Source organism: Poromitra crassiceps (assembly GCF_964638095.1).
Source record: "Poromitra crassiceps genome assembly, chromosome: 18".
NCBI lineage: Eukaryota > Metazoa > Chordata > Actinopteri > Beryciformes > Melamphaidae > Poromitra > Poromitra crassiceps.
In genome coordinates this window covers 20,630,305-20,656,116 of record NC_139636.1, presented here as the reverse complement: position 1 = coordinate 20,656,116, position 25,812 = coordinate 20,630,305, and the positions used below count along the sequence as shown (strand labels likewise).

At 43.0% G+C, this 25,812-nt stretch overlaps 2 protein-coding genes across 5 annotated transcripts; both read left to right on the top strand.

Annotated features, from left to right (window-relative positions):
• Nucleotides 1-107: 107 nt before the first annotated feature.
• On the top strand, nt 108-12,339 carry fnbp4 (formin binding protein 4). 4 transcript variants are annotated; one of them, XM_083654317.1, is made up of 17 exons: nt 108-254; nt 1,566-1,643; nt 1,764-1,894; nt 2,505-2,679; nt 3,902-4,049; nt 4,278-4,374; nt 4,470-4,799; nt 5,556-5,748; nt 6,377-6,498; nt 6,621-6,725; nt 7,079-7,212; nt 8,246-8,451; nt 8,691-9,007; nt 9,134-9,251; nt 9,736-9,929; nt 10,590-10,747; nt 11,293-12,339. In XM_083654317.1, exons 1-17 carry the CDS (start codon nt 119-121, stop codon nt 11,381-11,383), a joined length of 2,733 nt encoding a protein of 910 aa, XP_083510443.1. In that variant the 5' UTR covers nt 108-118; the 3' UTR covers nt 11,384-12,339. The 4 variants fall into 4 exon arrangements, with proteins under 4 accessions (XP_083510443.1, XP_083510442.1, XP_083510444.1 ...); XM_083654316.1 differs by having other exon boundaries at nt 4,278-4,380; XM_083654318.1 differs by lacking the exon at nt 108-254 and adding an exon at nt 900-1,041 and having other exon boundaries at nt 4,278-4,380.
• A 546-nt stretch (nt 12,340-12,885) lies between these two features.
• Nucleotides 12,886-25,616, top strand: agbl2 (AGBL carboxypeptidase 2; the record flags this gene model as incomplete). The annotated part of the gene is made up of 24 exons (XM_083654759.1): nt 12,886-12,915; nt 13,057-13,114; nt 13,859-13,990; nt 15,582-15,755; nt 16,469-16,576; nt 18,161-18,311; nt 18,442-18,697; nt 18,798-19,193; nt 19,387-19,529; nt 20,037-20,196; nt 20,959-21,085; nt 21,169-21,269; nt 21,423-21,535; nt 22,134-22,212; nt 22,394-22,522; nt 22,616-22,693; nt 22,810-22,908; nt 23,096-23,192; nt 23,377-23,515; nt 24,309-24,538; nt 24,753-24,885; nt 25,003-25,131; nt 25,308-25,489; nt 25,609-25,616. 24 exons carry the CDS (start codon nt 12,886-12,888, stop codon nt 25,614-25,616), a joined length of 3,252 nt encoding a protein of 1,083 aa, XP_083510885.1.
• Nucleotides 25,617-25,812: the final 196 nt, after the last annotated feature.

Here is a 25,812-nt window from a genome sequence, read left to right as displayed (position 1 = left end):
CCTTTGACCCGGAAGTGAATCGCCTCTTTTGTAGCAGCTCAGCAACGAGCACCTCCCTCTCGTTCGCACTCGGTTCTCGATATCAAAACCCCAGCGGACTAGAGGCCCTCGGGCAGGGATGGGAAAGAAAACTCGTCTCGCAGGAGGAACGGTGAGTCGGAGAACAATAATCCAGCTGTCACCTCCTGGGCCTGGGCTCCACCGCAGTGGGACTGCTTCTGGGGAGAGGGAAGAGGCAGCTTCGGGATCAGAAGGTAAATGTAGCGTGCTCAGTGCTTTAGTTTGCTAGCGGACAGGCTAATGCTAACGTCTCGGGTTGAGAAGAATGGGCCCATCGCATTCGCATCTAGCGTTAGCTATAACAAAAGAATATTTAATTCAACTAACGCCTGCTGCTTGATGATTAGTCACCCGTGACAGGTCACATTGTCGTCGAGTCCGACATAAATATATTTATAACGTTAACTAGCTAGCTATAACGCAGCTTGCGGCGGTTAGCATACTAGCTAGCTCGCTAGCTAACGTTAAATGAGTGCAGTTAACGGCTGCTGAACAATTAATCTAAGCTAGCTAACTAGCATTACATAATGGTAATAAAGTTCAAGTTCCCGATTTGCCCAACTGCCTCTTTACACTATGTATTGTTTGTGACATCTGTGATGTCATAAATCCCTCTACTCATGCATTGTGACACCATCTGTGACATCAATCAAATAGTGACATCATCAGTGCAGAGAGGTCACGAGTTGCATCACGTTTTTTGTTCATCAAGTGATTATAACGAAAGTGTGTTCAGAATCAGAACTTGCTCAGCTTCTTTTTCTTTTTTCTCTTCCCTGACGCATAACCGTCACTCTCCAATGTTGCATTTGCATGCAGTAAAGGTGCAGCAACTCTGATGTTACACTATGCTGGGCAGCACACCTGCAGCTCCTGTGGAATTTGTCATAACCTTTGGCTATAATAACTTCACACAAGGCTCAAACAACAACAATCGCTAAATGCAACTCTGCAGTATCAAAATAAGGGATGCTGGATCAGGTACCTGACATGGTAATGTGAAAGTTAGCTCGTACATACAGTTAGCAAACATGTTAGCAGATGTTAAAACACCCATTACAACCATAAAACACTTAAGACCTGACTTGCAAAAAATGACTTGATATTGGCCATAGTTTTGACCTTGATGTGAGAACAGACACGTAGTGACCACTGACAGTTTGGCCTGTTTTGTTACATTTACCACCACTAAAACTCAATATTTAAAAATTTGAAAATGAATTTTTTGCTTTGTGTGAAGTCCTTGAATGAAAAAAATACTGTCTGAAAAAGTACTTGGAAGTCATTGAATTTCATCTTGTAATGTCTGTATGAACCCGGGTTGGCTAACCTTAATGTTTATTTTACGCTTAACGTTATGCTACATTATGAAAAGCTTTGGATGAGTCCCTTATTTTAAGTTAAAGCGTCTCGCCATCATCTTAACATTACTAGTTATTAAATTCATGTGTTAGTTTCCTTTAGCCACAATGGAAGCTTAACAATGTGATTAACTCTATTTACAGACGAACAGGAAGGAGACGCACACAGATTATTGAAAGAAAGAAGCACAAACATGAAGGCCCCCACAGTAAAGGCCGCAGGTAAGTGTTGTGTGTGAGTGCGTGCGTGCACGTGTGTGTGTGACACTGCCTTTCGAATTTCATTTGCTCACATATATGGAGAAATAGTCAAACAAATCAATCTTTTGTCTCAACCTTTAGTGGGCTTGTCCCTCCTTGGAGCCTACGGGGACAGTGATGACGAGGACGCTGGAGACTCACAACATCCAACTGTGAAGTCTCAACACGACCAGTCAGGCGACATTGACAGTACACTGGCCAACTTCATGGCGGTATGTATAATTTGCTTCCTGCCTTAACCATCAGCGCTGATGTTTAACTGTATATTTAAAATTATACACAGTTTACTTTGGCGAGCTTGTTCAGAGAGCAGTAATGTTATATAAACAAGTCCGCTACGTTACAATGTAATGAGCCCACCTGAATAAATTAACTTTTTGTCACAAATATAATATCCACACTCGGTGACTAGTACCTTGACGGCTGTGTCTGGCTGAGAGCAGTTAAATGAAAAATCCTGACTGTCAGGATAGCATAGGGGCTCATGTTTTATGTTTTTATGCCTATCTCACCAAATCCTAAGCAATTTAGTAAGACTGCAGTTTTTGTTTTCCAATTTTTAAAATTGATTTTAGGTGGGTTACTAAATTAAGCCTAGTCTTGCACCTCCTGTTGTGCTCAGGTCAATTTGACCCGGGAAGACAATGCAAAGCAGGTGGATGAACGAAAGCGAACACAATACGAGGGTTAAGAAATGTCATTATTGTTTAATGGGATGGGCAGGGATTGTTAAGAAAAATAGGAGTCATTCTTGGGAATGAAAATGATTACCGGTAGTTCTGACAAAAAATATGAATCCCAAATGTCCTTCCCCTGGTGCAGGAAATTGATGCAATCACCACTCAGCCAAGTTCAGATGATCCCACATCTGACCCTTCAGTCCCAGCTACCATCCCGCCAAGACCTGAACTGAATGCTCAGCAAACGGCAGAGGGACAGGATCAACAAAGCACTGCGACTGAGTTTGAGTACAATACTCAGTACTCATTAGCTGGAGGTAACTATCTGTGTAGTTTTCAAAATAAAAGTGTGCCTGTCCTGCAATATTTCGGTTGGCAGTGTGCTCTTTTTGCTGTGTCTATTATAATACAACAAAGCAATATTTATTTATTTATTTTAGTGTGAGAAGGAAACGATATTTATCCCCCTGGCCACAATTTCTGATTGAGTTGAAAAAACATGTTTTTTTTTTTTAAATATTGGTCAAAAAAATAATAATTCTGTATTGGAAAATTTTCCAAAGTGACTGTTTGAGTGGAAAAATTCACCACCCACCATAACCAATATGGCAGTGTTTGGAAGGTTTAACATTATGTAAGGGTTAATGCACGACGAGGTGTCCATTATCACTTTTTAAGGGACGACGCGAGAAGCGTGAACCGGTCCGAGGCGCCAGCTGAGGACCGGTTGCTTCCGCGAAGTCCCTTTAAAAAGTGATAATGGACACCTCGAAGTGCATTAACCCGCTTATACCATGGTCACTTGCCAACAAAACAACACCATTCATTTATATTTTCATGTGTTTTGCAATCAAAATTTAGTTTTTATAACCTTGGAGATGATTTAAGAACCGCAGAGAAAATAGTCCCCTCGCTCAGACCGCAACATGGGACATGATGCTCACACGTGTTCAGAGGGCAGTTTTGTTAGTCGGGATTCTGCCTCCATTTCATCGGCTCGCCCCCGCAGGGCGCAGCTCGCCCCCGCTCAGCTTGCAGAGGCACGCGCGTCACTTAATGGCTCAGAGCCAGCTTCTGTCAGGGGAGGGAAATCTCCGAAACGAAAATCAAAATTGTAAATAAGAGTTATTTTTGATAAACTGAGCACACAGGGGTGATTTAAATACTTACTTTGACCGACTAATTTTTTTCCCTCAACTTACAAAAGTGCCATATTAACCCTTAACGGGGGTATAGAGCTCAAACTGCTATCTTGATAACACTGTTGAAACTATGGCGCATTGATATGAATGGTGAACAGACCATTTGGCTGAACGACTTTACCAACTGTACATTATCACTTTTTAATGGACACTCTGCAGCCAATCAGAATCGAGTATTCACCCAGACCATGGTATAAACGCTCATAATTCAGGGTATACTAACTTTGTAAGAATTTTAAATGGTAACCCATGGTTATTTATGGTTGATGTTAAAATATGACATATAGCCTGAATCTTTGTTCTGCATAAGTGTCTTACCTATGTCTTCTTATTGCAGTGGATGTGGTAATGGGAGACTGGCAGGAGGTGTGGGATGATAACTCCGAATGCTACTACTATTGGAACACGCAAACCAACGAGGTCTCCTGGGAGTTACCTCACTATTTAGCTGATCAGGTGCAAGGCCTGCCGCAGTACGCCCACAGGTTAGAGTGCATTGCTCATACTTATAGGCATACAGACAAGCCTGAGTATGTTTCACAAATGTGCATAGCTCTTGCCTTGAAGTCAGACATTAAGACCATACCTATAAGGGCCAGGTATACTGTTTGTTTTTCTTTTCTGGATGCCCTTTCCAGTAAAGAAATCCAACTATAGAGTAAAGGTAATCATCGGACCGACATCTGATCTCTTGGTGTGTGTTCCTTTTGTAGCACTGCTGTTAATGGAAATGGAACAGCGCAGACAGCTTATCAAGCAGAGCAAAACACTGCATCCGCTACAGCCCCAGCACCAAAGAAGGAGCCAAAAGTAAAGGCAAGTTTGAATACAAATTGAAATAAACTTGACTCTATGAAGCCAAAAACGTCAGATTTCTAATCTGTCATCATATGCTTGTCTTAAAGGAGGTTATAGAGAGTGTTGTAGCCCTCACAAGCGAAGAGGAGGAGCGTCGAGGAGTGGCTGCCTCTCTGCTTGGTCCTCTGATCCCCTCTGAAGTGAAAGAGGCAGAGGAGAAGTGGAGGAAAAAGTTACTTGGAGGTTTGGAGGACAAGGAGAACAGTGTGGACTCTGACGCTCCCGGGTCCCCCTCTACGCCTGAGGGTGACACAGACACACTCCCTACTGTCCAGAAAGAACTCTCGAGCAAGAATCAGTCGGAAGAGAACTCTGATGCTGAGGAGGAGACAGAGGAAGACACTATGGAGCTGGAGCTGGCTCTGGAGAGGAAAAAGGTGGGTTTGTGTGCTGCAGAGGAGCTGTTTTTGTTCTTGTGAAACATCAGCCACTTTTACAACACAGATCCCGCAATAGGAAGTCCCGCAATGAGTGCAGCGTTGCCTTTTACACAGCGCGAGCAGGCATTCTGGCATGACGTTCTATCGTTGCCATGGAGATGTGAACTAGCACTGATCAGTGGGGATATCCTCACCTACGACTTACAGAGGGATTTATCAGACGCACACAAAAAGGCCCACCTGCCGGATTGTGGATTTTTTTTGAGGAGACTGACAGAGAGGGAATCCTCAGAGCACGACTCACCACAGATGCAGACGCACGCTAAAATAAACACGTGTAGGCACTGGGCACGGAGCGTTCCTCCTGGCGCCCATGTTACAGTCCTGGATCGTATAGGCTACTTTTTACTTTCACTTATGCCTTTCCCCTTTTTATCGCTGTGACGGCCGTAATGTCAAATGTATTATTGGTTGGGATATAGGCTATAAATGCTATAAATTCCCCCCTTCAATCCGCCTTCCCGTGGGTTACCCTTTTAAACGGACGTTGATTAGGGGCTGATGCTGCCTCCACTGCCGGAAATCGCTCGCCATTAAAACAGGAGGCGAGGCGTAATGATGCCGCAACGATCGTGGCTTTCACAGGCTGTGTAAAAGGGGCTATAGAGAAGTGAAGTCTCTGAACGTATTTCTTGCGATCTACTGTTGAACCAGTCGGTGTGATGTAGCTCTAACCAAACCTCTGACTCGTAGGCCGAGCTGCGGGCACTGGAGGAGGGCGATGGGAGCGCAGGGGGCTCCAGTCCTTGTTCTGAGGCGAGCCAGGAAGCCTCTGGTTCTCGTGGCCTTCCTCTGAAGAAGCCCCGGTGGAAGACTGCCTTCCTCCGTGCAGCGAGCCCAGATTCCAACAGTAGAGGGTCAGACACACAGGAGAACACAGACACAGGTGAGTCCGGATCATTAGAAGCAGAGACAATGGACTATTCATAGAGGCGGTTCATTCCAGGCTCTGGCAATAGTAGGAATTGGTATTCTCTTCCGGCCTCCTAAATTCCATTGCCGCCAATGGCATTTAGGAGACCGGAAGAGTATACTAAGGGAGCGTAGTAGAAAACTTTAATGTCGTCCAAGGATGCAATTTGTGGCACAACACAGCACATGTAGACCCATATAGACATATTAAAATGACAGACAAATCATCTGTAGAGTGTCAAATGGCAATACTACAAATCTATAGCTGCTATTAGCAGCCAGGCATGTTTCAAGTGCATACCTATAGTACAAATCATCTATAAACAGGCATGTTTCAAGTGCAATCCTTCTCTTACCGAGGTGCTTATATCTGTGAAATTTGCTGCGTGAGATGGGGTAGAATCCTGATTTGATTATAGATTATAGGCTTATTATGTTGGGATCTGGAGAGCAAGGTATAATATATGCACCAAAACTCAAAAAGTATCAATTGAAAAATGTATGAGTTTTTCTATACTAGAAACAACCAACCTTTTATACTGCTTAAGTATGGATATTATTCCTTCCTGCCTATTTAAAAATGCATATTTTGTGTCTTGTAGCACAATCTAAGATTTTAGAGAAGGCTGCCGAAGTAGATGAAGAGGAAGAAGTGGACAATACAGAGGAGAAAACCGCTTTAAAGGCTGTGGTAAAAGAGGAGGTTGAAACACCGGAGCTCAAGGTAACAACAGCATAATGGTATTAATTAATTAATTATAGTGATAATGATGGTGGTGATAATGGTAATGATCATAAAGTGACAAGTGTAAGACAATTGATTCATGCTTTTTCTTTTCTTTTTAGTTTCAGATTGGAGAGCTATCAAACACCTTAACCAGCAAGATGGAGTTCCTCGGGATAAACAAAAAGACAATCTCAAACTTTCATTTGCTTCTGCTACAAACGGAGGTGAGAGGATTCAGGTTCTAAGCAAAATTATCCTAGCTTCCAGTTGTAGCCATCCCACTGCGACCTCTAAAATATTTAATACTTAATTTTATTTCATACCATTTTGCATACAGCCATGTGGCAGTATTTAATATTTAAAATGCTCATTATGATCCATCACAAGGTGTCATTGTCGAACCTTACTGTAATTATTCTACCGTGTTAACTCATCCATCTTTTGATTCTTCTGTCCTTTCTTTCTGCCTCCTCCCTATCCTCCCACTTCTACTCTCTGGGCTTTTCTCTCCCGTCCCTCCTCCCCCTTCCTCTCCCAATCTCTCTGTGCATCTTTTGCTCCTTTTGTGTCTTTCTAGACGCGGATCGCCGACTGGAGGGAGGGCGCTCTGAACGGGGTCTATCTTCGCCGCCGGCTGCAAGAAGCTGCCGAACACATAAAACATTACGAACTTAACGCCACCCCTAAAGGCTGGTCCTGCCACTGGGACAGGTACGCGCTCCTTACCTTTCACATCTCTAAACTCCCTCGTCCCCCAAAAGCCTTACCGTGTGACCACACCCCCCCCTCAGTGCCGGGGGTTGCAGACTTTGTAACATGACTTGGGGAGAAGCTTAACCAAGTGGATCAGAATACAGACCAGAAGCAGAACTCTTCAGGTTTCTGTGATGCGATCCTGGCACTCTGCCTTGCCTGTACTGACAAGGGAGCATCCACTCTGGGCCAGCCTGGTTCCCGTTAAATAGACCCGCCACAGAGAGGACTCCATGTCCCAATAGCACAGACACCTTAAGCCCGTGCTTTTGAGGGTGTTGGTAGACTGAACTGGGATCCAGTCAGTGGAAAGGAGGGAGGGGTAATGGTAGGAAGGTTGGTTGTGTGGGAGAGCCTTGCACTTTACAGGACGACAGCCCCCCCGAATGCAATGCAGACACAGAGTGATGCCCCGGAAGAGACGAGTGTCACACGCATCAAATAAAAGGTGAAGACGGAGCGATGACGGGGATCCAGCAGGTCAGACCAACTCTTATCATATTTCATATGTCTTCCTGTTTTTTTATTTTCTCGATTGAGAGAAAACTGTTAAGACTTTTCTGATGTAAAAAGAGTTCACTGTGTGCTTCTTGTTTTCTGGCATTTGGTTGTTAATGATTCTTCCCCCCTGGCGTCTTCCTGTGTCTGGGAGGGAATGGTTGTCTAAAACATGGAACATTTCTGACAACCGTGGTGTGAGCTGCTGAATGCTACTTTTGAGCAGACTTTCAGGACCTAAAGATGATTTGTTTTTCATTTATTTGTTTTTTTGAGAGCAAGGTGGGTTCCCTATCCACGTCCGTAATCACTCCCAATTCGGCCGGTCTCCTGGATGGCTAAAGTGGCTATCCAACCCAACATTACCGCCCCCCCAAAGTGGCCATTTTGTCCACTCCCTTGCCCCACTGTCCCAGGGTATCCTGCCACTCAGCCAGGTGCAAGGCCAGCTATTGAGACTCTTGCCTTCTATCTCTGTTGTCCCACTTTTTAGGGAGCACAGGCGGTATTTCTATGTGAACGACCGGACCAGTGCTTCCCAGTGGGATTTCCCAGCAGATGATGATGATGATGACGATGATGACGATGATGACGATGATGAAAAGGAAGAGGAGCTCAAGGACAGCCAAGCCTCCCAGAAGCAGACATCCAGCCAAGGAGATGCCAAAACCGCATCTGAACCCACTGCTGGGATCACAGGTCAGTCTGATCGATAGCCTGTCTAATAATTGTGACTTTAAATTGTAAGAACTTTACTTGACCTACATTATATTTAATTACCATGCCTTTAAATTCATTTGCTATTAAAAAAGTGTGCAGCTTTGTGGTATTGGTGCCAGAATTTCTTAGTCATGAATTCCAATGCGTTATTAGGCACAAACTAATTTCACAAAATGTTCTCCTTAATAACGCTATGCATTATTGGCTTTTGATTTCAGAAGGATCGCCTAGTTCTGCCGCTGTTGCCCCACCTGACCCCCCTCAGCCCAGCGCTTCACCATTCCGGACCGCCTCCCAGCCACCTCCTCCTGAAATCCCACCTCCGCCTTCCGACTGCCCCCCGCCTCCGCCTCCTCCCCCAGGCTCGCCACCTCCACCCCCTCCTCCTCCTGACAGTGATGGAGAGCTCATGGAGGTGGAGATGGAGATTGATGATGATGATGATGATGATGATGATGGAGAGCCCCCAGCCCCTGGAACTGAGGAAGATGGCAGCGGGAGGTCTACTTTACTTGCAGGCACCGCTAGCACCAAGGTATGGAATGAATCGAGGACACTGCTATTAATAGCCTATTAATATTTTAATGCTACCTGTGTGAAATTAAAATATAAGGGGCCTGTGCCCAGCAGCATTTTATCATGCTCCTTGTCATTCAAACAGATTGTGGAGTCTTCAGCCCTTGTGGGGAAGGGTCAGAAGCGTAAAGCTGGTCAGATGACGAAAGCCATCACTATTGGCAGCAGTCCCATTCTCTACACCCAACCTGTTGCCTGTGCAGGTAAAAAAAAAAATCCTCAAGATGTCAGAAGATGATTTATGGGAAAGACAATGTCCAGCTGTGCAAACATATACCAATACCTTAACATTTAGCATTTTATGAAGTTTTTCTATGGCAGAAACTTATCACATGGTGGGGAACAAAAGAAAAACACATTTTCACTGCATTTGTCTTCGAACTATCCTAATTGACTTGATGTACATTGTTGAAAACTGTTCTAACAAGCAATTTTTCAGAAATACTACCGCAGTTCTTTCTTTCTTCTTTTTTGTCCACTGAAGGAACAATATCACTGTACTACTGGATGAAAGTTTTCAGGGCATCAAGTGGAATGTGTACACAATAAATGTATAATTTTAGATCAAAAGGGAAACGTGCAAAAATGCAGACCATCAGCTTTTAAGTACAACTATGCTTTTATCAACATTTTGAAGTGAATATTCTGTAATTATATAGTTGTATGTTTTTTATTCTGTGTCTGCAGTCCCTGTAATGCCAGCAAATGCGTATTGGGGCATGACGGCGGTCGCTGCCCCTGCGCCCCCTCCTGAAGCCCCTGCTCCACCCATCCCTGTTGTCTCCATTCAACCACCACTGCCTCCATCCCAGCCACCCCTGGACCCCCCTGGACCCAAACCTCTGCCCACAGACAAGACCAAGAAACTGAAGAAGGATAAGGTTAGTATTGTAACGTTAGTGTCAGTAAGTTGCCGGGGTCTCCCCCCCCCCCCCCCCACGGACATTATCCCACGGACACTATCCTACCCCCACACACACACACACTGCCCCCCCATCATATGTCACTTTATATTTTACACTTTGATTTGTGATTGTTTTCTGTATTGCTTTGTCTTCTACTAGTGATGTGACGATTGCGCGGCATACTTGCACCAAAGCTGCGTTCACACAGCGCTCTGCATTGGCATGTTATTGGCTTCACGACCCCTCCCTCGTGGCGCTACCGAACCCAACGACAGTGCGCACGCATTCACACACTGATTTCACTCACTCACTGAAACTCTTTTTATATTTTATAGATCTTTATAATACATTATTAAACCATTGGTATGGGAGATTGAATCATCATGGGAGAAAAATAATCCCTTTTTTCTCTTTTCAACAATCATCACGTGACCCCCCAAAATAATCTCATGACTCTTGAATCTTGGAGTTGACATTTTAGGCTTGGTATGAAACCAGAGCAATAGTTACCTGAAGCAAAGACTTAAGGACTGAATTTCTTTTCTGAAATATGTAAAGATGGTATAACATGCAGGAGCAGTTTTCCTCATCACACATTGCTCTCTCACCACAACCCCATTCCCCCTCGCTCCACAGTCAAAGAAGAGTAAGACCAAAATGCCCTCTCTGGTGAAGAAGTGGCAGAGCATCCAGAAAGAGCTGGATGAAGAGGAGAAGAGCAGCTCCAGTGACGAGGACAGGGATCTGCTCAACAAGAAGGGCATCGAGGAGTGGAAGCAACAGCAGCTCATGACGTAAGAAGCCACAGACAACCGATTCCATTGAGGCAGCGGTTCCCAACCTTTTTCAACTCGGGGCCCGCTTGAAAATCTCAAAACCTTTCTCGGCCAAATAATGCGTTCTCTTCTCAGAGCACTTTTTATTTTCCACAGTCACAGCATCTGAAACATGTTGCAGCGTTTTCAGTCTTACCGTTTTCAATGAGCTGTCCATCAGGACGTTTTTTTTTGGTTTAAAAAAAAATTACAGTGTAATGATTTGGCGGCCCACTTGCAATACCCCCGCAGACCACCAGAGGTTGGAAATCGCTGCATTAAGAGATTGTTCACAATTGCCCTTTTTTTAATTAAATGAACAGATTATCACATATACTGTATAAGCTTGACTGGCTCCTGAGAATCATCTCGTTTTCTTCTGAACTCTGCATTCTAACTCGAAAAATAAGAAGTGAAGTTTCAAAGAGGGTTGGGACAGTAAGTCGGCGTGGTTTCACTGTGTTCTCTCTGCATTTCACCTTCACTGTTTTATTTAACTGTCATTGTTTTTATTTCCCCTTCAGGGGAAAAGCTGGGAAGAATGCCAACTTCGAGGCCCTCCCTGTAGACTGGCGGGAAAGAGTGAAGAAGCGGAAGATGATGAAAACCACGTAACATCTAGTCAGCGTCACACACACAGCCCAAGCAATGTTTCTGAAATCCACCCCAACCCAATGCCATTCATTCATCCCTCCCTTCCCCAGAGAATAGACAATAATTGGTGAACTTTCTTTACCTGTTCATGTTACCTGTTCGCCATCTGTTCATGATGGAGACTTGCCGAGGCACTTACATGGCAGGCCATTGACCAGAGTGGTTTCCAATGTTCTTTTCTTGTTTTGACTGGACTGTTAGATCCACTCTAGTCTTGTTCCCCGAATAGAACCCTGCCAGGCCTTCATGTACCATCTGTTCTTACGGCTTCGTATCTTGTCTCTGTAACTTGATAGCAAAAGGGCAGTTTTCTGTCAAGTATCTGGCTGCAGAGTGAATGTTCAACATCATTTGGCTAAGTTTGTGATCATCTGTAAAAGAATTTAGGTTCATACCCATTTTTACCACTGCTGTATTCTCTATCTGAAGAATTGACTTCAACGTTGTAGTTAGTTAACCGCAAAAGATGGAGACTGGATAGGTTATGTGCAAAAAAAGAATGAGGCAGAACTCTTCTGCAATCACAATGATGATTTCATGTACTTTTGATACAGGCCTTTTTTATATATATATAAAAGTAGATCTTCATCTGGTTGCCCCCTTATCTGTAGGTTTGTGTGTCATTGGCTATGTGCCACATGTCCATATCGCATTGCATGATGAAGAGTCGAGGTAAATGTGCCAAATTCCCTTTGGAATATATTTTTTTTCTTTTCTTTTTTCCCTGTGCAGATGACCACCAAAATTGATTTTGTGGAGGGATTGTCCAGTTTATTTAGCATTTTTCCAGCTATGTACATGACATTATGGTAATGGTAAATGGGATATGCCATGTTTTGGGAAGGGGAGGGAGTGTCACTAAAAACTTGTATATTTTGTAAAAAGTTAAACTGTTTCTGAAAAGTTATTAAACTGATTTTCTGAATCCTTTTTTCCCCTTTGAGTTCAATTCACAAAATTGTGATTCCTTTGCTGTGAAACTCACTTTTACGAGGACTCATGGTCAATAGATAATTGTGACCATCCTCCATACATTTTCACTCCCAGTGAAAAGTGGCATGAACCACAATTTATGGTTATTATAACCATAAATGATGGCAACCAATAATACCTAGTGACAGATTAATAACCTTAAATGTCGGGCCTCAAGTCGGTATGGCTTCTCCATCTTGTCTCCATGGCAACCGCAGTGTTGAGACGATCAGTTGCTGGGAAACTGAGTTTGTGAAAGATTGTTTTGCTAGCCGAGCATGTTTGCTTCGCTAAATGTTCGATTTAGAGCGATAAACTTATTGTTAGAACTAAAATATTTACATAGCGTGTCTGCCACAAAGTATCTGTCCTCGTAAGGTGTAAGAAGAATATTATACGCGAGAAAACAGGAGCTCGCTAGCATTAGCCGAGTGAAGAAGCTAATGGGTAGCTAAATACATTGAAACTTGAATGGAGATATCAAAGCAGGGATGTCTCCTGCACTGAAGACGGACATTCTGGTCAGTATTAGTAACAGTAACGTTTGTGTACATTATAATATATTGAATGAATGAATGCATATTGAATGGCAATGGTTGGGTTGAATTTAATCTATGGTGTGAAGTGAAACAATTTACATTTGATTTCCGTTTCATTTTAAGAGGACAACTGAAGATTCATATGAGAGATTCATCTTGTACCACCTTCAACACTTCACATGTGAGTTTTGGTTCGACGAATCTGAATAGCATTACCAGTCCAGCTACCACAATTACTTTGTGCATTCACGCAAAATTTTCTGAGAGAGCAATGGTGTGGTTTTGGACTACAGTATGCGAACATGATCACAGACCAGGGGTTGAGGTAGCCCGAAAAACAGTTCCGAAGCGGGCTAGGGTTGAGGGTTACAAGACGGTTGTCCCAGTGGTTTCCAAATGGTGTGCCTAGGCCCTTGAGGCAAGTCCAGGACAGTGTGCCTTGGGATTTTGTGACAATAAAATTGGACAAAAAGTTGAGCGATTTTTTTAAACCAAATTATATCAGTACTTTTATGCTAATTTTCCAATACAGTGGAAAAATTATGTACCTTAAAAACATCTTTCAAGGATAACAAAAATAAATAGTGAGGGGAGAAACAAACAAACAAACAAACACACACACACACACACACACACACACACACACACACACACACACACACACAGTTTCAAAATAATTCCTGAATTATTTTGTGAATAAATATTTCATGAGTGATAGTTGTTTAGCAAATGTGGATAAGAGTGGATAAGAGTGATACATGTTAGGATATTTTGTATGGATATATAGCCCTGAGATTTTTTTTCTTCTTGCCCTTTGGTGTGCCTCAGGCGCACTGCCTGGTCTAGCCAATACAGTTTTGACTAATTTTGGTTTAGAAATTAGGATCAAACAGGGTCTGTAATTGACTCAAGTTTTTCCACTCAGGCAGAGAAAACACCCACAATGGCAGTGTTTCTGCCATCGGGAATTGGAGGAATGTTTACCCAGTGGACCATCCTGACACCAATGACTCCAACACTGAGGAAGAGGAGCAGGATTTGGCAGGCAGAAGAAAATGTAAGACATTTTCACATAGGTTGCATTTGATATTTATTTATGGTATTTGATTAATAGTGTTGAAATTAAGTCATGTTTGACAGCGAGTAAGAATCTAAGCACATCTTGCGTGAGTAGCTAATACTTGTGAATTTGAAATTATGGGTTATGGTAGAATGAATACAATGGAGAAGTGGGTGGTAAACATTGAATGTAAACAACAAGACGATTCACCATGAGATAGAGCATAATAAATTAAACAAAAGCTGCTTTGTAAATGAGTTAAAGCGATCAGGTTCAACATAATCCCTTGGAAAATGGGTTGTCAATTAGAGGTGGATTTACTGGGATTAAGTAAATTGACCTGATGGGAAATGTAGGCTATAGCCATTATAGTGTACTAATGGAAAGGTCAAGAGTAGGTGTTTTCAAAGTCTGGGACTGTGGGCCTCCCCCCAGACAAAGCTATAGGAAAAAGGCGCCCCCCTCACTCAATTCCTGGAAGCCTATTGGATCATGATTATGTTATTTGATCCCATAGACACTCAACAATTGAGCCAAGATATTGAGCCAGTATTGACATACTTCAGACTACACCAAATTCATAGAAAAGTGTCTGTCTGATGGCATTTATTAGTTTCTACCTCTGGGAGTGTGGGAAAAACAGTAAAATTCACAGAAACTACTGTATCTCTTAGCTATCTTTAACCAAATCACACACATTTAGGCTATTCTATGTGATCTCCTTTTGATAACTAATAAAGTAATATTTTTTCACTTCTATTCACTGAACCTCCCCTGAAACTGCTTTTGGAGCTTCCCTGGGGAGGCCCGCCTCCCACTTTGAAAACCTCTGGTCAAGAGCATGGAAGAACTTTTTTTTCTTTCTTTTTTTTACAGTTTATTTAAAGTGTTGTTGTTTTTTATACTCTTTTTTTATTGAATGTTAACGGTTCGTCATGGGCGTTACAATGTCATATCAGTTTGTTTTTTCACATAGTATTTGGTACATTTTCATATACATCATCATACATTTGTCAAGGGCATGCATGCATACATGATCCATTTTTCCCAATACTCAAAACATTTGTCGGGCTTAAGCCTTACTTTAAAGGTGAGTAACTCCATCTTATAAATTTCAACTATAATTCCCAGCCACTGGTCCCTTGTTGGAGGGTCAACTTGTAACCATTTACGGGTTATAGCTTTCCTACTACTTGTTAAGAGGATCTTCATTAAATATTTATCTTTATGTAGGAGAACATCTGGCATTTTCCCCAGGTATAGTGTAAGGAATGAATGTTCTAGTTCCACTGCCATTATCTTTTTGATCTCAGCTGCCACCTCTTCCCAGTATGAATGTATTTTCGGGCATACCCAGAAGATATGGAAATGGTCAGCCATCAAGGTCCCACATTGCCTCCAACAAAGGCCCTGCCTCTGTGTGCCATGCTGTTAATTTAGGAGTAATAAAGAAACGCACTAAACCTTTCCAACCAAACTCCTTCCAGGCTCTTGAATTTGTTGTAGTAGCCTGCAACAAACACATTTCCTTCCAGTCTTCTTCTGTTATTTGTATGTTTTGAAGTGTTTGTTTTATGTTCCCACTCAGTCTCCACAGACCTGAGCCAGGCTCTGCGGACCAGGCAGCTGGTGATAGACTTTAATGGCAGCCGACCCATCTTCAGCCTCAGGGAGCCTCTAGACCTGTTTACCATCTCCTCTGTCTCCTGCCCCCGCTGGCCCATAGAATGTGAGGTCATCGACGACATCATCCATCACATAGGTACTTAAACAAAATGTATTGAACCTTTATTTAAGCAGGCATGTTATTAAGAGGCATAGGATGTGAAAAATACACACATCACTTTTAGGGGTGCTGGGTTAGGTAGAAATCACAATAGAAAGAATAGAACTAGAGCTAGAGAGAACTAGATTACGTTACTGTATATATTACGTCGAAATAAGGTGGATATATATCCACCTTATTTCGACGTAATATATAATGTTATATATATATATATATATTACGTTATATATTACGTCGAAATAAGGTGGATATATATATATATATATATATCCACCTTATTTTGACGTAATATATAATGTTATATATATATATATATATATATACTGTATATATATATATATATATATGGCTACTGAGTCTAGAAATAACACAGAGAAAATGTTCCTGGCAAATACTAAATAAGTGAGCTCATATAACCCCCCTGTTGTCGTATTGCTAGTATTTATTGGGATGATAACCGAGCTACATGGAACACAATGAATCAAAACACAGTTGCAATAGTATCCCCACATGGTTTTGTTAGCCTGGGTAAACCCAGCCCCCAGTGACCTGCTCTCAGACCTGTTCTCAGTCACTAGTGACTGGGAACTGAGAGAGCAGGTCACGTGGGGGCTGGGTTTACCTAGGCTATGGTTTTGTTGCTCCGTTTCACACCTAGCTGAACTGTTGGTTGTTTTTCTGTGTTGTAGAGTGGGACCCACCGGACCCAGAGCCTTTCTACCAGCACACAGGACATGAGAGGGCACCCATGCCAGTCGGAGAGGAGAGGGGGAATGTGGTATACTGCATTGACCATGGTACATTTTAATTTATTACTACCATGGGTCATAGTATGCACCTGTCTGTCTGTCTGTCTGTCTGTCTGTCTGTCTGTCTGTCTGTCTGTCTGTCTGTCTGTCTGTGTGTGTGTGTGTGTGTGTGTGTGTGTGTGTGTGTGTGTGTGTGTGTGTGTGTGTGTGTGTGTGTGTCTGTCTGCTTGATGTGTAGACACAATATTATTATGCAAAACACAGTAATTCAAGAACAACCTTGCAGCTAAAAATGAGTAAAAACAGATTTTCTTGAAGCCACTAATAATAGTAATAATAATAATAATAGTAATAATAATAATAATAACAACAACAATAATAATAATGATGATGATAATGATGTTTTATTTGTGAGCACCTTTCAAGTCAACAAGGACACTTTACAGGTCAGAATAAAACAATTAATACAAAGAATAGAGCCACAACAACAACAACAACAACAACAGCAGCAGCAGCAGCATTACAATAAATGTACCCATAAAAGAATAAAAGCAAACAATACACATTACGAGACACAAGTAAAAGCTAGATTAAACAAGTGGGTTTTCAGTTTGACTTAAAATAATTTACTGATGCACATTGGTGCAGATCTTGAGGAAGGGCATTCCAGAGGTTAGGAAGAGTAGATGGTTGTCAGAGGAATGTAGTGAACGAGAAGATTTGATAGGTAGGGACTAGGGAGGTGCCAAGCCATGGATGGAGAGATATATAAAATAGGAGGAGTACTTTGAAATGGATTCAGTATTTAATGGGGAGCCAATGCGATTTCTGAAAGGTGGGGGTGATGTGTTCCTAGGACCGTGTGTGGCAGAGGACTCTTGCAGCCGAAATGTGATCATACTGTAATCTCTGTACCTACAGTATGACTGGGTAAACCATGGAGAAGGGCATTACAGTAGTCAAGTCTGGATGTAATAAAGGCGTGAATCAGAGTAAGATACAGGCGTTCATATTAATGCCACCAATGTGTTCTATCAGGGTATTGAAAAGCATTAAAAGTTGATACATCAATTTAGGGAAAATTAAGGCCCTTAAAAAGTATTAAAAAGTCCTAATCAACATTTGATCAGGTATACATATTTGTAGCTGATTGTGTTAAATGAGCATATGGATCATATCGATCGCAGACCCTTTGTGATATCAGCCAATATCGTATCATTGTCCAAATAATCTATATATCGTATCGTGATGAAACTTGTGATTTCCATTCCTATCACTGATGTGACGAAAGTGGCGTTGGGGTCTTAAAATATATTGAAAAGGTCTTAAAAAAGCTTTTAAAAGGTATAAAATTTAAATTCAGGTTTCCTGCATATACCCTGGCCTAGATATGAAGACAAGTACTGTACAGTATGTTCACAGATCACTGGTACTCCTAGGGGTATGTGGAGGTGCTACATGGGGTACTTGAGAAAATTAATACTATTTGCTAATTAGCACATACAGTTATGTCATAGATGTATGGGCTAATTAGCAAATAGTATTAATTAGCTTACTTAACAATCTCATTAGCTTAACTGGTTATGTTTAATATTCACCCTTTCCCCCCATTGTTCTCTATCACCTATTAAGTCACTAAGAGAGCTTACTTCACCTGCTCTCGTGTCGGAGGAAGCAGGGCGCCCATTAAGACTGCCATCCCCTTCAGTATACAGCAGAGGGACCCCATCATTGACTTTGAGTCCCGCTTTGAGAGTGGGAACCTGCAGAAAGCAGTGCAAGTGTGAGTTTATGTAGCCTAAACTCCTTATTTGTTGTTTCAGATTTTCAACCATCTTATTTTCATCGCTGTGCTAGGTCTAAATTACTGTCTCTCTTTCTCTCTACCCATTTCCCTGCCTACCCCTACCCAGGGGCGTCCACGACTATGAGCTCACCCTGCGTTCAGACCTGTACACTAACAAGCACAAGCAGTGGTTTTACTTCAGGGTCAGGAACATGAAGGCTGGAGTGACCTACCGCTTCACCATCATCAACTTGATGAAAGCCCACAGTCTGTATTCTCTGGGCATGAGGCCGCTCCTCTACTCTGAGAGGGCCTCTGAAGAGAAAGGTGTTGGGTGGCACCGCATCGGATCCAATATCAGATATTACAGGAACTGCAATCAGGTGGGTGGCTCTTGAACGTTATGTCCAGTCTCAAGTGGCCTTACAAAGGCAGAGGTAAGCTCTCTCTCTCTCTAAGACCTTCATCTCTGTCTCCAATCAGGCTAAACAGGACAACAACACCGTCACCTTGTACTCGCTCACCTGGACTTGCCAGTTCCCTTACGACTCGGACACCTGCTACCTGGCCCACTGCTACCCCTACACCTACTCCCACCTGCAGCGCTACCTCAGCCGTGCCACCGCCGACCCCGCGGTCGCAGCCTACTGTAAACTGCGAGTGTTGTGCCGCAGCCTCGCCGGGAACAACGTGTACGTGTTGACGGTGTCGTCCCCGGGCGACGGCCGGGCGTTGGGAAGGACCAGGAAGGCGGTGGTGGTAACGGCCCGGGTGCACCCCGGGGAAACCAACGGCTCCTGGATGATGGAGGGATTCCTGGACTTCCTACTCGGGGACTCGGACGACGCCCAGCTACTCAGGGACACTTTTGTTTTTAAGGTGATGGGACATTATATCTCTATGCGGTGACTGTGAATCTACTTGATGTGAATCTACATCAATTATTTCTATCTACCAAGAAGTTTGTTTCCTGATTGGAACAAAAAAATGCATTCTACTACCTGTTTTTGATAGTACTGTAACAGCAACTTTTCTCCCTTCTTTCTGTTGTATTCCCTCTCTGGTCCTGCAGGTGGTGCCAATGCTGAACCCAGACGGTGTGGTGGTGGGGAATTACCGCTGCTCTCTGGCCGGCAGGGACCTCAACAGGAACTACAGGACCATGCTCAGGGATTCCTTTCCCTGTGTCTGGCACACCCGCAACATGGTGAAAAGGTGAACATAGTGAACGTTCATTGCATTTAATTTCAACAAAGACACATTTTCTTAATATCCTAATCAATCGTACTCTTGCAGGTTGTGTGAAGGCCTTTTTGATGTAGTTTTAGGCCGGAGGATATACTTTCTTTTTTAACCACGCGTTTGCATTAGCATAGCATTAATTTATGAGTACATACACAACGAACGCTCCAATTGGACACAGGATACATGATGAGGCAGGTTTCATGCACACACAAAGACGTAGTTAAAAGCAAGTACGGTATATCTCCGGCCTCAGTTACCAAAACTATATTTCTCTCGAGTGTAGCTTAGCTGTAAATTAACTTAATCCGAAGTCATTTATATCCTGCATTGTATCCACTATGCTTTCATTGTAGCCTAACACTGAACACACTTCCACAAGCGGTCTCCCTTTCTCCATAAAGTGTTGGTAGTGGAAAACGCTGAGAAACTCTCAACCCAAGTCAACTCTCTTGCCCTGTTATTCCATATTTCCCCCAGACTGATGGCAGAGAGGGATGTGGTCCTTTACTGTGACTTTCATGGCCACAGCCGTAAAAACAACGTCTTCATGTACGGCTGTAACAACCGTGGTGATGCTGCGCCACAGCTTCATGAGAGAGTCTTCCCGCTAATGATGAGCAAAAACGCCAATGACAAGGTAGAGTCGCTGTCATGCTTCTTTCAACAGTTCGCATAAATCAGGGTGTCTAACATTTCTGCTGACTTTTGAGGAGTACAAGTTCATGTGATATATTCATTCTCTTTCAGCCTTTTATGGACCTACTGTAACATATTTTCAAACAGCAAATGATCAAATTCGCATCATCACAACCATACACATAATTAATTGTTATTGGTCTATGTTCACTCTCACAGTCTTATTTAGCTAGCTACGTTACTGAAATGTACTTAAAAAAGTAGTTACCACACAGATTCTTACCGGCTGACCTTTAGAGCATTGAGGTGTGTGGATGGAGACAGATGTTAACAAAAGCAGTTTAAAAGTTCTTTGGATTCATATGCTATGTTGGTAAGGTTGATGCTAGAGTGCAGACTATCACCAGCTTAAATATATCGGGTTTACTAGTTTAACTTGGCTGTCTGAGGCAATACAATGGGAACTGTAATATCAGAATAATAATAAATAAATAATAATAAAGGCCATATGGGGAAAGGGCAGAGCATTTTATGTGCTCCTCAAACCCAGGTCATGGTCACTAATAGCTCAATACACTGGTTAGAAACCTCTGGTGTATATTGATGCCATGTTTACTCATGTGTCTCCTTCATCGTCATTATGTATCAGAGCCGGTGTTTGCATTGCTCAGTAAAGTATACAGTACTCATGTCAAGTAAAGTAATACATGTAAAGTATGCAGTATACTCATGTCGTGTCTTTTCTGTGAAAACCATTCCTCAGTTCTCCTTCCGGAGCTGCAAGTTCCGGGTGCAGAAGAGCAAAGAGGGAACGGGCCGAATCGCCATGTGGAGACTTGGCATCAGAAACAGCTACACTATGGAGTCCACCTTTGGAGGCTCCACTCTGGGTGAGGTTACTCTTCGTGTCTAATATGTGTGTATCTGTGCCTGTGTTTGTCCCTGTTATTAAGAACATTTGTGTGGATTCCAGGTAACAGGAGAGGGACTCACTTTACCACGCGGGACCTGAAGTCCCTGGGCTATTGCTTTTGTGACACCCTGCTGGACTACTGTGACCCTGATCCAACTAAGGTGACTGATAAGGAGAAATCACACGGCCAAAAATATACCGTGTTGCTTTTGAAGGCTTGAATTTTGAACTTCTGGGTTTACCTGTGATTCAATGGGTACCGTGCATTTGTGTTATGATGTTCCTTTCTTCTGTGTGTTTGCATTCACAATCAGACTGCTTACTGTCTGACTGAGCTGGCAGCATTGCTGAGACAGGAGGTCAGACAGAGGATGGGAAAAGAGCTGGGCACTGACTGCAACATCTCTGTCTCCGACCTGGAAACCAGGTAACAAAGGATTTCTCCTGTTATTATCTCCACCTGGAGATCATGTGATTGTGTTCTGTTGTGTGTGTGTGTGTGTGTGTGTGTGTGTGTGTGTGTGTGTGTGTGTGTGTGTGTGTGTGTGTGTGTGTGTGTGTGTGCGTGCGTGCGTGCGTGTGTGTGTGTGTGTGTGCGCGCGCGTAAGTGTGTGTGTTATCCGTCTGACTCTTGACTCCGGTTTGGCCATGGTTAGGTGTAGCGGTGCCTGGCGAAGATCTGCATTTTACTGAGTGACCGCTTTTCTCATTTACCATGAAACACATGTGCATGTAACCTTGACCTTGTTGACAGCACTGGCAGCAACCCATGTTAATGGCGTACCCAGGGGTGGAGCGGGATTCTATCCACCAACCTCCCGCTTCCAAAGCGCATGCGCTAACCACTATGCCAAGAGAGCTAAGCTCCCTTGGCAGCGCTGGTTATCGGGCCTTTATACTCGCTACCACTCGGGACTCACAGTCAGTTGGTTATGTGCGCACACACACCAAGCTCACTGAGACTGATATGTCAATTTAGGCTCTCATTCAACTGGACCGTGAACATTTCTTTTCTGCCTTCACAGCACCAGTGGTTCAAACAGTACAGATTCTGATGGACTACCAGCACATTTACTGAACCAACCAGAGGCTGTCCATCCACAGGTATATGGATAGAGACCTACTGTCCCAAGGCATATAGGATTTCAATACAATAGCAGTTTATTTTCTATGCAAGATTAATATACAGTACCCATTTGGATCAAGTGATAGTATGAAACTCAGTTACAGTCAATCATGTCTTCCCCTGTGAGTGTCCCACACATGCTACTGCTCTCCTCCACAGCAAACTCCCGTGAAGAAGAAGAAGAAGAAACCCCTGAGGAGTCGTAAGGACAGGAACAGGCTGCGGCAGGAGAGGGGGCAGAACAGCGCAGAGCCCAAGCTTCTGCAGCACAGTAGCATCAAAACTATTGTAAGAGACTCACACATTCTACCAGCACGGACAATTGAATGATTGACTAATTATGAACTTTGAACAAGACTGATCAGTGAATGGTCTTCGCAGGAGCCGGACCTGCCCTGTGAGAACATGGTTAAAGTGAGGCTCCGGGAGAGGACTGTGGTGAGAGATAAGAGAGAGCAGGTATGAAGTCGAGAGTGATAAAAAGACAAGAGGGAGCCTGCCAAAAGAGAGAAAAATTAGACAAAGTATTGCGAAGATGTCATAAGATCCTGTTTAATCTTTGCTTTGTTTTGAAGGTGAATAGCCTGGTCAGACAACCCGTTATCTCTTGTCCAGCCACTCACCTGAGTGGGATCGGTCGTGTGACCCCGTGGCAGGGCGGTGAGCCTGTCAAGGTAATGATGACTGCTAAAAGTGTACTGAGGAAGTAATGATCCATCTAATGAGAATCTGAAAATGACCAATCACTGACAAAACGGTCAGTTCCCCAAACGGAAACACATTTGTAATTCAACCTGTTGGATGTTGATTTTGATTGATGGTGCCGTTATCCGCCCATGCATGATGTTTTCTGTGTTTTAGAATGAATGCCTGGAAGCTATGAGGGCCGAATACCTTCATCGCAGGGCCAAAGTGTATCCACAGCTCAGCACATATGCAACTGTGTCCCCTCATTCAGGTACTGTACATTTAGCAAAGTCAGTCTTTCTAGAGATAGCTTGCAAATACAGAGGAGGCATGGTAGGGACTGATAAAATACAAGTACTTGATTGTCCACTACATTAGACCAACACTCAGGGGTCTATTCATGAGGTGAGGTCTAGTAGTATGATACAGTATAAGTTTGGCTTTGGCCTTCACAGAGGAACCAGAGGAGATGGCAAAGGGTAAATGTTCAACTCAGCTGCTGCACTTGAGCGCCCTGCTTCCACCTCGGCCACACGTCATGGAGCAGCAGCAGCCCGTACAGCCCTTTGTCTCCCGTAAAAGCTTCAAAGGTTGGTCTGCATGTTGTTCTAGACATGATCCTTAATTTGATTTATATTACAAAGTCAAACTTTTCATTATTTTTCAGTAGCTCTCTTGTAGTGAAATGTATAATCTCTCTTTCAGGTAGGCTACCAGCTTCACTTACATCAACCCACAGGTAAAAATCACAGTAAATCTGATCATTATTGATAAACACATGGGAAGAGTGGGGGCCCGGGGGGGTTTAATAGTTTAAGAATAGCTCTTATTTTGATATTTCCATCCTAATATGTGGTAGGGGTGGGCGATTTTCAGGGTATTTCTGCGATAACGATATTCTTGAAAACATATATTCAATATGAGAACATACAATTGCAACAAAATAATAAGTAATATAGTTTTCTATGTCTGCATAAAGTTAACAGTTTGCCTTCAAATATGACCATGGTTTGTTGTACATGCTCTTTTGTGACCAAACCACTTCTGCACTACTGAAGTCACTCCCCTTTTTGGAATTAACTCCTCCACTGCTGCTTTCAGCCATGCTTGTTGTTGGTGGGCGTACCTCACACCGTTATGTAATGTAATGGTGTGACATCATTACATCAACAAGTCGGAATATTGCCATTATTACAATATCACAATATTAATTTTTGACAATATAATGAATTGTAACGATACATCGATAGTGATACGATATGGCAGCCCCCTAATATGTGGACAATTGTGTTGTAATGTTGTAATTGTGCCAGATGATAAATATGAAGCATTTCCAGCTGTGTAAAATGAATGTAAAAGAAATACTATGTTTCTCATGTGGCAGCAGGTCTCCATCGGGCATCTACTTCAAGGTGGTTCCAGAGATTGTTCCAACAAAGTGCCTCATATCAAACGTCTACCTCGGCCAGTCCGATGCCCAGCAGCTTCACAGAAATGCTTCAAGTTCCCGGCTCTCGGCACGCTACTTTGCGCCCGAGGACTCGTCCTCCACCTCACACACAGGCACTCTCAAAAGCAAACAGCGGCACCAGGAACAGGAAGGAGATGCCATGGAAGGTTGCACGCCCATATACACAATGACATACTTACATGAGATATGTACTGTAATGATGATGAGGAATAGAGTTGAGGAAAATGTCCATATCAATTAGAAAGCTTGTTTCCTTTTTGACAAATAAAAACAAAAAAACAAATATATATAGTGCATATACTGCACCGTTAGCTGAGCTCGATTCATCTTCTTTTTCACCTGATTTTGTCATTTATCTAGTTGTGTCATTGAGAGGTCTGCCTCTCAGTGAGCAGGACCACAGAGATCTCACCCCTGACCACCCACTACAAACTGAACCAGATGCCAACTCATTCCTGCGTGGACTGAGGGGCACAGACCCTAGAGGAAAAAGGTTTTTGTATTTTTTTTTATCACTGATAACTATGTTGAGTATGTCACTACCATACTTTCTCTTGGCCACTGATCAACCCCACACCCCGGTCTCTCACACACCCTTTCTCTCTCTCAGTTTGTTGAATGGCCAGGCTGGTATCGCAGTTCAAAGGATGAGACATAAGAGGGTGAAACAGATGGAGCCAACATTCGGGCAAGAGCTGGGAGATACTGTGACAGCTGGGAGTGCAAGCTACAACCAAAGGTACAAGAAATTGTGAGATGCATTTAATTTAGAGCACATTTTGCAAACTTTACTCAAAAATCTGGAATTATCCTGATTAATCCATGATCTTCAGTATTATTAATATGTATCCTACCTATTTTATGGTATTGTAGCCAATGTTCTTCAATGCCCGCTCCCCTCCTAAATTTCCTCAGAGCGAGCGAGGAGACCGTGGAAGAGAAGAAGGAATTGGCTGTATTACCTCCATTGTCCAGGACTACAGGCCTCACCCAGACAGGCCCTCCACCTTCCTGTTACCACACTGTCAGTCGGCCTCAGAGGCTCACTCTGGCTAAGGACAGCACACTCTCTCACCCTGGGAGAGAAAGCCAACCAAGTAGGACTCCAGAGGAGCCAACGGTCAAAAGGCTGTCACAATCTGCCCCACTGTAGGGCACAATGTCTGACAGCTGACAATTATAAATACATTTTCATTCTCTCATTTTCTCTGGTCAGGAATATGAACCTCTGTGGAAGAGCTGCAACGATTAGTTGATTAATCGATTAGTCAAACGACAGAAATTTAATCGCCATCTATTTTTTTTATAATGAATCGTTAATTTCGTTAAATAATTTTTAAGAAAAGAAAAATCTCTCACTCCAGCTTCGTAAATGTGAATATTTTCTGGTTTCTTTAGTCTTCTATGACAGTAAATTGAT

What these genes read in the sequence shown, in the direction of transcription:
- fnbp4 (XM_083654316.1), top strand. Translation starts at nt 119, where the DNA reads ATGGGAAAGAAAACTCGTCTCGCAGGAGGAACGGTGAGTCGGAGAACA. An exon ending in ACAGGAGAACACAGACACAG is followed by an intron (nt 5,749 to 6,376) that starts GTGAGTCCGGAT and finishes TGTGTCTTGTAG; the next exon opens with CACAATCTAAGATTTTAGAG. An exon ending in CAGGCACCGCTAGCACCAAG is followed by an intron (nt 9,008 to 9,133) that starts GTATGGAATGAA and finishes TCATTCAAACAG; the next exon opens with ATTGTGGAGTCTTCAGCCCT.